Source organism: Lepidochelys olivacea, assembly GCF_965140295.1.
Source record: "Lepidochelys olivacea isolate rLepOli2 genome assembly, chromosome: 4".
Taxonomy (NCBI): Eukaryota; Metazoa; Chordata; order Testudines; family Cheloniidae; genus Lepidochelys; species Lepidochelys olivacea.
Genome location: NC_140414.1, coordinates 63,875,020 through 63,887,744, shown reverse-complemented (window position 1 = coordinate 63,887,744; position 12,725 = coordinate 63,875,020). Strand labels below are relative to the sequence as shown.

General features: G+C 34.2%; 1 protein-coding gene across 2 annotated transcripts in view; it reads left to right on the top strand.

The window, feature by feature from the left end:
• LRBA (LPS responsive beige-like anchor protein) overlaps positions 1–12,725 on the top strand; it is a 560,210-nt gene that overhangs the window by 534,402 nt on the left and 13,083 nt on the right. For both annotated transcript variants that reach the window (XM_084626698.1, XM_084626699.1), the window contains 2 exons: positions 10,678–10,779; positions 12,242–12,438. In XM_084626698.1, the coding sequence (XP_084482824.1) occupies positions 10,678–10,779; positions 12,242–12,438 (299 nt within the window). The remainder of the gene's footprint in view (positions 1–10,677; positions 10,780–12,241; positions 12,439–12,725) is intronic.

Genomic DNA, 12,725 nt, shown 5'->3' with positions numbered 1-12,725 from the left:
AACCTCCCCCACTGCAACTTGAGACCATTACTCCTTGTCCTGTCCTCTTCCACCACTGAGAATAGTGTAGAACCATCCTCTCTGGAACTACCTCTCAGGTAGTTGAAAGCAGCTATCAAATCCCCCCTCATTCTTCTCTTCTGCAGACTAAACAATCCCAGTTCCCTCAGCCTCTCCTCATAAGTCATGTGTTCCAGACTCTTAATCATTTTTGTTGCCCTTCGCTGGACTCTTTCCAATTTATCCATATCCTTCTTGTAGTGTGGGGCCCAAAACTGGACACAGTACTCCAGATGAGGCCTCACCAATGTCGAATAGAGGGGGACGATCACGTCCCTCGATCTGCTCGCTATGCCCCTACTTATACATCCCAAAATGCCATTGGCCTTCTTGGCAACAAGGGCACACTGCTGACTCATATCCAGCTTCTCGTCCACTGTCACCCCTAGGTCCTTTTCCGCAGAAAAGAAGGGATGGCAGGATTCAGGTACAAATGATGTGCAAAGGTTACACCAAATTCTGGTCCAATTTGTAAACTGGAGTGGCAGCCATGGAGTTGGGAGAGGTTGGTTACAGTCCACACCAATTCTTTGATGGGGGGATTACCTTTACAATTCTTCCAGCCACCCTACCCCACATTCTTTACTCATGCAGAGGCCAGTTAAGTTAGTGAATTGAATTGTATGCTCTGTGTCTTGAACAGTTGTAATTTCTGCATTATAATTATTCTGTCTGAGGTTCCATATGTTTCAGTTAGGTATAGAGTGTGAATTTTATTGCCTTATGTATTTAACATACTTCTAAAAAAATAATGTTTGTATTGTTGAGCTCTCAACAGAGGGCTTTTCTGTCATCCAGTGCAGTGCTCTAGTAGATGGAGAGAACCTTCTACTGTTGCTTTTAAATTTCCTGTGGATATATTTACAATTATGTTGACACTTTCTTATTGTAAAAGACAAGAAAGCATGTCTACTTTGGAAATTTGATTTGCTTTAATAAAATTAAAGGTTAACTCACAGGAACATCCAATAGTAATGAAATATATAAAGTTGGTAGTTATATTGCTGCCACTAAACTAACATTTTGTATCCTATGAATTATTGCATCAGTCGTCTACACTTATGTGGATAAAGCAAATTATGTTACCTCTTTTAATGTTATAACCTAAAGTTTGAAAAGGTTACTCTGTATGTATCACAAATATGTTGTGAAGATCATCAATACACAGCAGTGCATTCAGTGAATAGTGTTGTATCGTAATGTAGTGCCCTTCTAAAACTATAGTTTTCTGAGGCATATTAGAGAAACAAACTCCAGCTCTTTTTATTGTGACTGGTTGTTGTAGCTATATTGCAGCATATAACATTGGATGTTTAATATTTAAACCAGACAAATGGATTTAACCAAGAGTTTATGGGAACAGTACAACTGTAGTTAACATGCACAAGCATCATATAGTCTATTCAGATTTGCATTTTTATATTATTTTAAACTCACAAAAGCCATCATGTCTAAAGTTTTGTATCTTGCTATGTACTTTTTATTATATTAATTACTGTGTTTAGCAAGATACAAATTTTTTCTGCCACTACTATTATAAATACTCCTCAGTGTGAAAATTAAAATTTTGTAAATGTTTCATTCAAATATTTTAAAAAATTTAGGTATTGCTGTTTTTGTTGATGATTAAAATCCAGAAATATCACCACATTAATACCCTGCTTTTGACTGATTAAAATATAGCATTGTAGATCATTTCTTTGCAGTCAGACACCCTAATCTCCTAGGCCCCAATCCTGCAAAAATCCTGCAAAAGCTTACACTCATGCATAATTTTATACCCTGTGAGCAGTCTTCTTGATTTAAGGCAAATCATATTTCTATAATTTGAAGTCAGTGGGACTGCTCATTGTGTATAAAATTAAGCATGCACGTAAGTCTCTGCAGTTTTGAGAACTATGGCCATTATAAAAACTATTTCCGATTTTTAAAAACTGTTTGTAACATAAATATTTATTTAGGAATTGTAGCTATAATTGTAAGAACAGGGCTTTTTAAAAAGTAGTATATAACGTAGCTACATTGTTTTTCTTTACTAAAAACGTCATTGTGTACTATGATTTTTGTATAGTGTCAGTCACCATGGTATCTAGGCCACTCATAAATCATCAATCATGTCAGTAATGCAAAACCTGCTATTGATTTTATTAATATGTACCCATGTAGAAAATTATAATATCTCCAAATATTTGAAATGAGTTTAGAATGATTGTAGTTGATCTCTCCGAGGAGGACTTATGCTGTATTCCTTCTGTTAAGAAAACCTAGTGCTGCTGTGAGGTAGGTAGAGTATCATGTTGAGAATTAAAAGCAGTGACTGTGTCTGAGTACCTTTATATATTTGTTATATGCAATCCCCTGTATATTATACATAAATTTACTTTGACACACACACACTGAATGATATGTATTATTTCTTAAAAAAAAAACCACCCGGTTTTATTTGAGTACTGTTTCACTGCAGCCATTAATAAATACTCTTTGTTTCTCGAAAATGGCTGGGCAGAGTAGCGTTTTACTGTATATAACCAAGCATTCTACACTGCCATCTGCTGGCAATGATGTGAAAATGATGTGGGGACTGATCCTCCATAAAATACTACTGCTTAAAATATTAAATATACACACACACTCTTTGGCAGATTTGGTGTGAAACTCATGTGGATTTTATTTGTACTATAATTTGTCTCCTTCTAATAAGAAGGCACAAACTGAATGTAATGTTGTTGTGCAACCTGAAACTGGAGTATGTCAGTAGTGTTTTAAGTGTAATGGTAAGAAAAATGGAATATTTTCTTCTTTTTTACTAGAATGTTAGCAAGTTCAATAATAAAATGTTCTGTACTTGGAATTTAAGCTCAGGAATGTATGTTTCTCAGAAAAGAAAGAGCAACAGGTACATAAAAGTAACTACAAAATAATATATTTAAGCTACAGTAACCACTTAAATTTCTATCTGGCATTTAGAGTCTGTTCCTGCATTCCTAGGTCACCCCAAACTCCCATGGAAGTTTAAGAAACATAGACTTTGATCATAGGCCTATTGGAGATGCAGGGGTATACACCCCAACACACACACACAGACGTCTCCAAAGCACCATTGAAGTCAGTGGGGTTTTGCAGAGGCACAGCCTGCATGTATCTGACCTCCAGAATGAGACCCTAGATTATACTGCTGTAAGGGCACAGGGGTATTGGTGGTAGTTTTAAAATGTCGTGCATGGAGGCCTTACTTCCGTTGGGGCCCTGTTGTTCTAGGCACTATGTAAACACACAGTAAATGACAGCCTCTGCCCCAAATAACTTTAAGTCATAAAAACAAGACATAATAGATGGATGAACCTTGCGATGTTGTATGTCTAGTAACTCCATTCAAACCTATAATATTGTATAAATAATAAATATTATAATTTTGTATTTATATAATGCCAATAAAGCATTAGTGTCTCTACAGCGTCTCTACAGAACTTGCAATCCTAATAGTAGCTGCTTCAGAAATCATTCTCAAATGCAGCAGGTTCATTTTAATTGTGCAGACTAAAAATATTTTAGTTTAAACTAAAAATATGTTCTCCAATATTAAGTACTGCATTTGTAATGTAATTATTTCCAACTGGCTAGTATAGAAGGAATTTCATGTTTTCTTCTTGAATCAAATTGGTGGTGGTATATTTTGGTACCTACAATGTTCTAGACACTATACAAACACAAACAAAGGCATTATCTTTTTCTTGAATGGAAAAATTTAGAGAAAATTGGCTAAGCTGGATGCTATGTTGGCAGCATCCAGCTTCAGGCATCAATAAACTATATACATGAAATTCTCCAGAAAGATCAGGATGTTTAGTGCTCCATGATGTAATGCAGGCCTTCAGGTTCCAGGCAAAACAATGCTATATTTACAACTTGTAACTAATAATAGATGGTGGTAAAAGGAATTGTATTCATATGGTAAATGAATTTAACCTTAATGTGCACCATATGCATGGTGTTGGGATGATGTATTAATATATCACATTTATTTAAATTGTTTGATTACTGAGAAAAATGACTATACTATTCAATTCTAAGACTGTACCACACAGATAGAGTAAAACAGAAGAAGTAATGATTTATGGTCTAGAATTGATACTTTGAGTATCTTCAAAACCAGACTTTACTGCTGTAAAAAAAATGTTTGGTAAGTACCATACTTTAGGCTCAGCTAGGAAACATTTCAAAGAGTTTCTGGAATTAATTTCCGTAACATAGGAATTGCAGGATGTAAATTCACTATGGTACACACTAGAACACTTTATATAGTCGGAATTATATATATTAAGAGCCCCACTTAGCTGGAAGACTAAATTTGTTGAAAAATACTGTTTGCTTTTTAAAAGAAGAAACAAAACTCTTTCTTTTTAAGGCTGATCATTCATTGGCTGGTTGTTTTTTTTAAAAATGCTACAACGTTCCAAGTCATTGCAATATGAAAGGTCTCAAAACGTGTATCTAATACTATATTTAAAACAAGCTGTTTTAAAATTAATTACCTATTTAAAAATAAGATCATATTGCTACAGTATATGCTCTAATTATTTAATACTGTTGTTGGGCAGTATATTTTAAAAGGTTTTAAATGATTAAGAAGTTTTCTTAATTGGAACAAAATTTTACAAGATTTTTTTGTAGAATATATTCTAATAAGCAGAAAATAGTAAAAACAGCAGAAACTGATAGATTTAAAGTGAGCTAAACCATGGTATGAAATCGTTCATCTGAGATTTTTTTTTTTGATTAAGAGAGAAACTCAAACATATTTGTTTTGTGATGGAGTTGATCTTTAGATATAACACAAAGAATACTGCTAAAAATAGACATATGTTAGCACCTTGTCTTTCAATAAAAATTATAGCAATTGTAATAGTTGCTTTATAATCTTAATAATTTTCCTTTTTGGATGGATACTTTAATTAACTGGGTACAGAGCATATGTTAAAATGTTATGTACAGTGGAGACACTGGATAGTCATACCACTGATGTCTGCAAGGGACTTGAGAGGAGTTCATATTCAGTGGGAGGAGTAAGAGACTTCCCAGGACTTTCAACTGACAAACTATGAATGAGGGGGAAGAGGTTCCAGAAGAGTTCACATTGCACATAGGATGGGAATTGTGAGGCATGGGAGTCCAGACTTTGTGCATGTAAAGTCTGAATTGTAATATTCCATTAATACAGGTTGTAATATTTGTTTTGCTCTTTATATTGTCCCATTTTAGAGATACAAGAAACCATATCCTGAAGCGAGAGTGTGTCTATAAACACAAGAAAAGCATTCAAATTCATGTTTCTAATTAACTACTCTGAAGGGAGATGAACAAAAAAATGTTACATTCTAATAGCATCTGCTTACTCAGTACTCCGTGTCAGTCAAATGTTTGCACGGGGTAACTAAGGGATGGATTGAAATAAGCTCTCTTGGTCTCCTCAGCGGTAATAAGCTTATTAGTAATCTTGAGCCACATGATAAAGTAAATATACGTTTAGCACTTTACTAGTCAGGGTTGGAAATGTTACTCGCATCAGTTGCATTTCAATTTCTGGATTTTGTTTCAGGTTTCAAATGTGAGTTTACTCAAATAAATTCTTTCCTTTGGGCAAACTATAGTCTTTAAGTAACATGTGCAAAGACAAAACTAGCTTCCAGATTTAAGGTTGTGCATTTTGTGAGATTATAAAAAGTTTGAACAGATGACATGCAACAGTAGAAGGAAAAAAGATTGGAGTTGGGAGGAAAAACTCCTGTCTCTCTAAAGTGGAGAATAACATAAAGGCAGAGTTCTTATGTACCTTGTAACTAAAATATAGTATAAAAATTGTGTGTTTAAAAAGAAATCAGCTTTCAGACTAAAATTGCAGTGATACTTTCATAACATATGTATATCTCATCATTCAGTAAGATTTGTTGTACGTGAAAGAGCTAGTCTCATTTGTGTAGCAGCGAAATTTTGTTATTGGCAGCCACTCTGCAGAATTCCATAAATGTAGTATTTATAGAGATATTTAACAGGAATCAGTTTGAGGCAAATAAACTCTGAAATGCGTTGTAAAACTAACGTGGAAGTCTAATGGCATAGCGGAGCCCTTGAGATTGTTTTGTTGTTTTGCATATTTACGTTCGGATGGAATATGGCTTGTGCTCATAGTTCCCAGATTTCATAATTAGGGTTTTACAGTTATGTAACCTTATTTTAAAGATTTTATTATTTTTGTCAGTTTTTATTAGAAACAGTAATTTTAAAAATTGTGAAATTTGTGGAAAGTGTTTAGTTTTGGCTATCCTTGTGGGAAAGCACTCAGTTATTTTAGCAAGCTGTAAATAAAAAGATAGTTCAGTTAATTGATGTTTTATTTAATTAGAATTTTATATTAAGACATAAAATTGCATAATTAATTTGCACTTAAAAAGGTGCCCTACAGCCTTTACAATCATGGAATCATAACTTGAGAATTACTGTTCATATATCAGTGACTTAACATAATTAACTGCCTTCTCAGCATAGAGTATGAAAGGAGCCATAGTCAAAATATTTACATTTTAATATGTTGCATAATGTTATCTCATCAAGTGCTAGTTTTAGGAAAGGGCATGTCACATTTTAATGTGGGATATGTTTTTGTTTCTAGGTTGAGTACAGGTTAGATGGAAATGTTCAGAGTTTGCTGTATTTGTCAGTTCTTTCAGTCAGTCGTTGTAACATAGCAAGCAATTAAACAAGGAATTCGCTTCTGGATTTAAGATGTCATGATTCTGTTTTGTTTAACACCACCAAGGCTGGAAAACTAGGAGGAGGAAATCCCAGAAACACTAAACAGTTATTCTTTAGCTGTAAGGAGTGACTTCTTCTGGATGTTGTAAAACTGGAAGAAAGTTTTGACTTTGTTATAATTCCACTATTCCTTTTAAAATGTAGTTTCCAAGCATCCAGCACTTTTTCAGTAAAATATTGCACACGTGATATCATGTGGTGTTATTTTATCTTCTGAAGTTTGAGTTTTATGATTTAAAGTGTACTTTGGTCACTTAAGCAAGAGTGATATTTTCTATGGGAAAACAACTTTGCAGCAATTATTTATTGTAACGCAAGAGAGTTCTCTGACATCATTTGAATAGTTACTGTAAAGGTAAAATATCCTACCTATTTCTGGAAAAAGAGTTTTATATATATTATGATTTTAATAAGTTGTGGCTACATTTATTACAATGTGAATGTGCCACTAATATTTCTACACCATTCAAATTTAAGTAGTACTCCAACAGTGGTATTGGTTAAGATTATTATTATATACTGTGCTGAGAAAAGCACATCTGTAAGACTGCTGTGTCTTGGTTATTAGTGCCAGGATTTGGGCTATCTTTAATCTCATTTGACTTGTTCATCTTCCTTAAGGATCTCCATAAAGATGCCTGAGTATTCTTTTCACCCGTTAGTTAGGGTTTGCCTCAGTGGTCGTAAACCTGCTTAAAGGACAAAGACTCTTTTTTCCTTTGAAGTCATTTCCACAGCTTTTCAAAGGGGTCTAGAAGCTGGTTCCCCTAAAACAATTTAGAAAAGTTTGAAGAGGTGCCCCTTAAACCAGTGACAAAATAAAATTTTCTCTGCATTATTGAAAACCATGATAATCTTCTGAAGCAGTAACAGTTTAAAAGCTTTTAAAGAAATCTGTTCTGCTCTACAATCAGCTTTTAAGTGACCCCATTATTTGGTAAATCAGTGTCTTAAAAACCTCTAAATATTTAACATTTTTATCAAAAGAGCCAGCCTGACTTTTCACAAGATTCTTGTTTTTCAATAGTGAGAGAAATAGCCTAACTGGAGGTTTCTTTGTAAATTTACTTTTCTGATTGTTGTTCTCTTTTTTTTATTGATGCGAAATTATTTAATGCTAAAGCTATTTGGTAAACAGTTGGATGAATGGATTTGTGAGACACTGCTTATAAGCTAAGTAACACAGGTTTATATTCTAATTTATATAATATATGAATATAATATTACTAAATGAAAAACAACATAAGTATTATAGATAGATAGAATTTTTACTATGTATTATGATAAACGTGTATCATCAGTCCATGTTGTGTTGTAGGAGAAGCCTAACTCCTAGATACTATTGGGGTAGGTATTGTGGAAATGCATAACATTTAATCCACAGAGACAACAATAACACTACTACCACAAGCATTTAAAGTAAACATCTTGTGCCACTTGGGTTTTTGCTTCTATCCTCTAATAACTGCATTTAAAACAGTTCCTTAAATGTCCTTTTAAACTCAAACAACATAATCCCATTAACCTCGAATCGGTGCTGCTCATTTCAAACTCTCATGATTTCAATTTTAAAACTATTGTTTTATGAAAATATTTCATATATTAATTTGTTTAATTTTTTGATGATCTGTGGAGTTTTGTGTTAAATGCAAGTTCCAAAGACAGTGTTAAATAATAACTATTACTGACTATTTAATGTTGCTAATGTGTGCATCTCAATTAAAAAATACTCCAAACCAGAAACTGTGCAAAACTGCCTTACATTTCATTTGGGGACAATAGGACAGAGTATGGGTCTACAAAATAGAATTTGATACTGGGTAATGAGGCTGTTAAAGTAGATTCCAGTGTTACCATTAAAGTTTATAGAACTTTTTTCTATCCATTTGTGCAAAGTCATGGATTGTCTTCATTGTTTCATTCACTTTTAAAAGTGCTTGTTCCGTGTTTAGGTGAGGAAAGTTCAATATAGCCATATTTCTGTAAAATCAGTCAGCTGAGAAGTACCTACTGATCATAAGTCTATTCCTTATGCTTTTAATTTTTTTTCTGAACTGTCTGCCATGCTTCCTGATTTTGAGTGTGTTTTGCCAAACTCCATATGAAACAAAAGCTGTAGCATTTCATGGTTATATATTTGGGGATTAGGGATCACTTACTGAGCTGCTCCAAAGTATTTATATATATGAATTATATTTTCCTGATTTATTAAGAAAAAATACTGTTTACTTCGCAACATTTGTATGTTACAATAATATAAATTATGTATTGTAGCAGTAATTGCAGAATAAATCGTATTTTGAAAGGTCATAATCCCTGGTTTGATACGGGATCATAGATTATGACCTTTTTAAAAAGACCATTTGAACATGACAGCTATGTGGACATTCTCAGAATTGTTGCAAATGATCAGAGTTAAAGCGCACACTGGTAAGAGTAAGAAAAGTCTTTTTAACTTTACTTTCACATGTCCAGTCCTGCATAGAGAAAACTCATTGTGCCTGTGAAAACATTCTCTGTTTGCAGGGTCTGTTCTAACAATCTGAGTGTTTTATTAGAAATTATGCAGACACTACTTTGGAGAGTGCAGTATAAATGAATAGACACATTAATTAGATTGTGCTTATTAATATTTGGTTTTTAAAAAATTTCGACTTCAAAACTTTTTGAATCATGCTATCTAAACGTGCTGCTTTATCCTTGCTGGAATCACTTGACACTATTACTTCTTACTGTGTCTTTGCAAATCCATGTACTATTTTTTAAAATTAAAATAACATTTGATTTTCACCACCATCTTTCTCTATAGCCCTGGCATTCCACAGGAGAAAAAAAAGTCATCATTTAATTTAAATTAAAAATATTTCCTGCTACAAAAAGCTTATTTGTAGTTCTCTTTTATTAAGCTAAGTGTGATAACCTCATCAAAAACATATTACTTAAAACTTTAATGATTTTAACTCTTCATAAAAGGCTTCCAACTGAAATAATTAGACAGTAATTGCAAAAATAACATTGTGCTTTCCATGGACTACTAGCATTCTGGGAAAGTGAGCTAGTGAAAATCCATGAGATGAGGTCTGAAGTATTTTTAAAGAAGTTTATGATAACACATGCATACACTTTCTGTGTCTGATCTTTGAGAATAAAGTTAATTACCCATATTTGTCGTGACAAAAGGTTTAAGTCTGACCAGTTCAACAGTTCATAACAATATGTCTGCTTACAATTTTCCTCTATTGACAACATTCCTAAGTGTTTGATTTGGTCTCTAAAGACAGATTCTGGAAAAAATAATTGCTTTGGACAAAGCACCAACTGGCTATGAGGAACTCAGTTAAGCCTCATAGTTGTGGTTTCAATACTGGAAACAGGTTACAGTGAAATCAGTAGGTGGACTCCTTCCTTCAACTTGGACATTATAAATGTTTTCCCTTGTTACTTATCGTAGTGACATCTACACTTATTTACAGAATATTTATTGACATGAACTTTGTCCACTGAGAGGGAGTAGAATCCTTTATGTTCAAACTAGCTCTTGTCTATATACAGTTGAGTTATGTGTCTCTTCATTAGTAAATGGCCAGGCTGAATTTCTGAAAGGCAGTGCTACTAGTGTACTGTTGCTCAGCAGTATGGAAGAAGTCAATCTCAAGTGTAACATAAAAAGTATAGTCCATATCATGAGTATCTGTTTTCGAAAGTGTAAACTCCAATGGCAAAGAAAATAAATATGTGAATTACTGTAAACACTGCTTTTAGAGATGAATTGTAACTGAAGATTCCTTTTTTCTTGTTTCCTTGAAGGTGATTTTGCCACTCCCCGAGCCATCTTGACAGGACATGACTATGAGATCGTTTGTGCTACAGTTTGTGCTGAACTTGGTCTGGTAATAAGTGGTGCTAAAGGTAGAAGGTTTTCTGTTATCTTTTTAAAACTGTATTTTGGTCATAAAGTTATTCTCCTAGTTTAAAGGTGAATACAGTCTACGATGATGGAGATCATATTAATTATGTATGATTCATATAAAAAAACCCTTGTTTTAATTGGCACAGGTTTTCCTTTTAAGTCAATTTTAAAAACATCTTTTGACCATAACACATTAAAATTGAAGCCGATTCACGTGTATCTATAGAAGTACAGCACAGACATCTTCCCCACGCGGGTCTTCCAGTTACCTTGTTTTTGTTTATTCAGAAGTTATTAGACAATACAGAGCAAACTATCCTTTATGTGTTCCTGGCTCTTTGCTGAGACTATCAAGAATGTAATGTAATTATGTGCTTTGTTTTTGTTATGGATAACTCCTCAGGGGGAAAAGCAGCGATTTGTGTTGTAGTTATTTAAAGATATATTTGCATTCCCAACTAAAATTTGCAGTGGCAAATGAGTGGCTTCTCTGAGCTCATCTATAAGGTCCCTACTTTAAATCTTTCTTAAAGACCCATTTCTGCTGGGCTGCTTACAATGAATTGTGTTCACTTGTACATAAATTGCCTGTAGTTGTCCCCCTTCCCTACCTTTGTCTATTGATCTGTCCTCCTTGGAACAGAGACCTTCCTTCTTCAGTGTTTCAAAAGTTGCTATCATAGGCTGCATTTTCCAAGTTTGGCACTCAAAACTGCACACACTTTGTATGCTCGTAACTTACATAAGGGAATACCTGATGTATACCTGCATACTAATTAAGTTTTTGTCCATGTTCATTACCAATGAAGAATGTAGCTAGTCATATATGGGTACACATCTGATTTGTGAATGCATATCAGGAATTTGCACACCTAAGTTAGGTGCTGCAATTGTGAGGATGCAAATAAGTGCATCTTACCGTGAAAATCTAGCCTTCAGATTCAGTACAGACTTATTTTGTTGCATTCAGCAGAAAAATTTGGTAACTATCAAGCTTTCAGGGAAGCTCCTAAAGAGACTAAGGTTATGGCTACACTAGAGAGCTTACAGGGGCGCGGCTGCATTGGTGCAGCCGCGCCCCTGTAAACTCTCTAGTGGAGCTGCTCTAAGATGACAGGAGAGAGCTCTCCCATCTACTTAATTAATCCACCCCCAATGTTAGTGGGAGAAGCTCTCCAACCTACATAACACTGTCCAGCGCTTAGGTTATAATGACATAAGTGGTAGTGTGGACGTTGCCTTAAAGTAGGTGATTGCTTTAGTTACCCTAGTGCAACTCTAGACTTTTAGGAGATGAGACTACCAATGTGAAGAACTTTAGTATTACAAGAATGTACCTTAAATTTTCCATTTATAACACATTTTGAGTTAATTCAATAAAAGCCATTACTCATTGTTCTTTAATGTCTTTGGATGGATTTGATATGAAAATAACAAGTGCTTTTAATTCTGTTTCATCAGAAGGACCATGTCTCATACATTCTATGAATGGAGACCTATTGAGGACATTAGAAGGTCCTGAAAACTGCTTGAGACCAAAACTTATCCAGGCTTCAAGAGAGGGCCACTGTATCATATACTATGAAAATGGCCTTTTCTGTGTATTCAGTGTGAATGGGAAACTTCAAGCCACTATGGAAACAGATGACAAAATAAGGGTGAGTGTGCAGAAATATATTCTAAGGTTGTGTATGTCAGTATTTAAAATAAACTTAGGAGAATTCTGAGATTTTGGAATTGCTCAGGGTTTCTTTCCATGCAAACGGTGAATGAAACCTGTGCAATTTCACTAATGACTGCTACATTTAGAAGAGCTCCAAGAAATATGTAGTTGAGGGATCAGACATTGCTCATGGAATCATGTTTAACAGTGGCGCTGCTTAGGTAGCCAGCAATATATTGTGGGTTTTTTCCCCTCGGAATAAAAGGACATACAAATAATACC